This window comes from Atta colombica, unplaced genomic scaffold (genome assembly GCF_001594045.1).
Source record: "Atta colombica isolate Treedump-2 unplaced genomic scaffold, Acol1.0 scaffold116, whole genome shotgun sequence".
NCBI lineage: Eukaryota > Metazoa > Arthropoda > Insecta > Hymenoptera > Formicidae > Atta > Atta colombica.
In genome coordinates this window covers 685,873-689,269 of record NW_017259202.1, presented here as the reverse complement: position 1 = coordinate 689,269, position 3,397 = coordinate 685,873, and the positions used below count along the sequence as shown (strand labels likewise).

The 3,397-nt window shown below is 27.5% G+C and overlaps 1 protein-coding gene across 1 annotated transcript; it reads left to right on the top strand.

Moving 5' to 3' along the window:
* Nucleotides 1–402: 402 nt before the first annotated feature.
* Nucleotides 403–2,104, top strand: LOC108694154. Its single transcript, XM_018203461.1, has 5 exons — nucleotides 403–608; nucleotides 789–1,135; nucleotides 1,212–1,483; nucleotides 1,606–1,837; nucleotides 1,926–2,104. The coding sequence occupies exons 1-5, from the start codon at nucleotides 577–579 to the stop codon at nucleotides 2,096–2,098; spliced, it is 1,056 nt and encodes a 351-aa protein (XP_018058950.1). The 5' UTR covers nucleotides 403–576; the 3' UTR covers nucleotides 2,099–2,104.
* The last annotated feature ends 1,293 nt before the right edge of the window (nucleotides 2,105–3,397 follow it).

The window sequence follows — 3,397 nt, the reverse complement described above, 5'->3', positions numbered from 1 at the left end:
ATAAATTTAAAAAATATATATAAATTTTCTTATTACATAAAATATTTCTCGATAAAAGTAAAAAGATAAGTCAGTCAGCCTGGGTGCGGATATAGATGCGCAATTTTTTGAAAAAAAGATTACAAAGGAAACCTGAGAGGTAAGTCAGCACATTAATATTTCAGTCCACTTTTAATTCTCGACATAATTTTCTATTTTTTTTATTTTTTAGCCTATATTGTTTACAAATAATTAATCATTGAAATCTTTAGTGTTCAATTTCAAATGATGCCGCCTCGCTTTTCGCGCATGCGCTTTTCATTTTCAAAGTTGCCAACGCACGACGTTGTGCGCTACTTGCGCTTCCACTAATACATTTGCGTAGGTGCACTTACGTATATATACACGTGCATGTATGTTGGATGACAATGGATTTCTCCACGGTCATTTGATCGTTTCCTGTTAGCGTTAGGTTCTTATGATTGTTTTTTTTTTGTTCACTTTTTGTTTACTGTGAGCAAATTTTTATTCGTCGTTATTACTTGTTTATTAAACACAAAAGTTAAGCTAAGCACACTGCCTATTATTTTAAAATTAATGATGAAAAACGCAAAGGCCAAAAATTCAAGGTAATCGAAATCGTGAAATTTGTAATGACAAGTATATAACATTTTGTATAATTACATTCGCTGATTATGACGAGGAGTTTACTTTTATAAATTATCGAGATAAAGCGTTGTATGATTTACATTTCTTTTAAAATTACAAATTATTGTATCACATTTAACTTATAATACAAACTTTTGCAGAACGTGCTCAGGACGTTTCAGCGATCACAGTGGATTGTTCGACGTTGTCGTTCGACCAATGTTACAACAGGGACATGAGGGAGAATTATGCAGTTGGTTGAAAGAAATGAGTTTGATTTGCACAGTTTCCAACTGTCCTCATGCTGATTGTAAAGGACGAAGTTTAATATGGAGCCCTGCAAGAATCGTAGACAAATATATTTGGTCTTGTCCTGACTGTATGAGAAAACAATCCATAAGGGAGAAATCTTTCTTTTTTGGAATAAAGTGTGATCTGAAAATGTGCCTTCAACTGATACTAGGATGGTGTCAAAAAATTCCTTGTGACGTTACTGCTTCTTATTTAGGTTTTTATATTCATATAAATGTTTCATAATAATCAGGATATTGTATGACATTAAATGCATGTACATGTCATTGCAGATGTAAAGAAACATGTTGTTAGAAAAATATATGAGCGATGTGACGAAGTTTCTGCAATCTATGTTAAAAAACATCCAGAGGATTGGTTATTAGGCGGTGAGGGTGCAATATTAATTGTGGATGAATTTCCTGGTGGTTATATGATGGAGCATCAACCAGATATAAATTCTGCTAAGAAACGTAACAATAATTCACACACAATAATATGTGTCGCAGAAGCAAATGCCATACCACCTCGCATATGGTTACATATGATTGAGGCTATACCAGAGGTTAATATTTTAATGGAAATTATTTTAATTATAAGAAAAATAATTATATCAATATTATTCTATTTAGACTAATTACCATTGTCTCATTATTTTAAATTATTTGAATTGTATAATTTTTGTAGCTACAAAAAATGGACAAACTACAAACAGGAGTCGATAAGAGTAACATGGTAAAAGAAGCTTTAAAAGAGATTACAAGGCATGCAATACCAGGAAATTATATAGTAGCAAATGATCGTGCTCGTTGCTGCAGTTATGAATCTTTACGGAGTTTGAGGCAATATAAAATTGTCAGTGTCGAACAACTGCAGAAGTTTGATCCACCTGGTAAAAGTAAACTCCTCAACAATCTCGGTAAGTTAGTTTCTTTAACATAATACTTTTGTTTATCTCTATGTACATAAGTAGTTTTCGTGTAATTATTTTCTTTCTGTATTTTAAGAAACGATTTGGCAAAGTGCTATCGAAATATGTGAAGAAGTTCAAGAAGCTACTCATACATCAGGCCAACATATCATTGCTAGGCATTTGTGGAGACAAAAATTTGGTGCATCACCTTCTACCGCGTTTCAAGATATGTTGAATCATATTGCGGAATATTATCGATTTTCCTAAGGTTAGGCACAAATATCAAAATCTCTTTAGTATTACGTTACTATTGTTGTTCTATATGACAAAATAATATTATATTTCTTTATTTCTTTATTTCTTATGACTATACATTTACAAAATGGATATCGAAAACCAGTTTAAATATTTCAGATTATATACAAGTTTTACAAGTTGCCTTATTAGATTAAATATAAATATAAAGTGTGTGTGTGTGGATATACATGTATTCCACAAAACTCATTTTTATTTGTAGATAGTAAAATGTGAATTATAAATAATTATATCATTAAGTCTTCCAAGTATTATAAGATATTACTTACTATGTAAAATTAAACTCTGATAATGATTGTTGATATATTAGAATTATATAATGAAGAAAGATGAGTTTGAATATGCTAAGAAAGCGAGGTACAATTGTGAAAAGTTAAATCTCAAAACATTTTATCTTTAATAATGCTAATATTGGCAGAAATTATATATGTTAAAAGACTGACATTGATTCTATTAATAGAATAATAAAAAGTATAAAATTAAAGTAATTTTGAATCCAATAGAGCAATATTAGTGTAAATATGAAATTGTAATAATACGTATAGTAACCACAGGATACTAAGTATTATCTAAGATGAACCTTTTATTTTTCTTAATATCTTAAAAAATATTCAAAGACGCACAAAATTAAATTTATAATATAACTTTATACATCTATATTTTTTACATTTCTCTATTTTAAAATTACATTTTGAAATTAAGTATTTTCTCTATCTTAAAGTTTTTTTCTTAGCCTTCACATTTATGTAATTAATATAGAATGAGAAATCAAGATAGAAGACATTATACTATAATTTCATATGATTATAAGATTACTCAAATGTGAATAGCAAGAGAGTAGTGTAAGTGGAGACAATTGCAGAAAGAAAAATTTAGAATAGAAGAATTTGTGTATTATTTTCATACACATGTTTGTTATATAACATTCTTTATTGTTGTTATATAACGTAGCTTTATTGTTGAACATAATTTTATATCTATAAAAAATCAAGCAAATTTTGCAAGATTCATACTGTATAATCTGTTTACAATTTATCATATAAAATTATAAATAAAATTTAAAAAAATAAAAGTGTTATGCATTTCTTCATATATTATTCATTTTTCCCTGAAAAAATTTAAAAATATAGCTTATATAATCGTTTAAAAATTTTTACTTACAAATTAATTTATTTTTAATAATATATTTTATTTTTAATTACAAATTAAATTTGTATTTGATAATAAATAATAAAAAAATTAAAATTAAAT

Coding starts and splice junctions, on each gene's coding strand:
- LOC108694154 (XM_018203461.1), top strand. CDS start 577: ATGATGAAAAACGCAAAGGCCAAAAATTCAAG. Junction 609..788: donor GCAAAGGCCAAAAATTCAAG/GTAATCGAAATC, acceptor AAACTTTTGCAG/AACGTGCTCAGGACGTTTCA. Junction 1,484..1,605: donor TGATTGAGGCTATACCAGAG/GTTAATATTTTA, acceptor TAATTTTTGTAG/CTACAAAAAATGGACAAACT.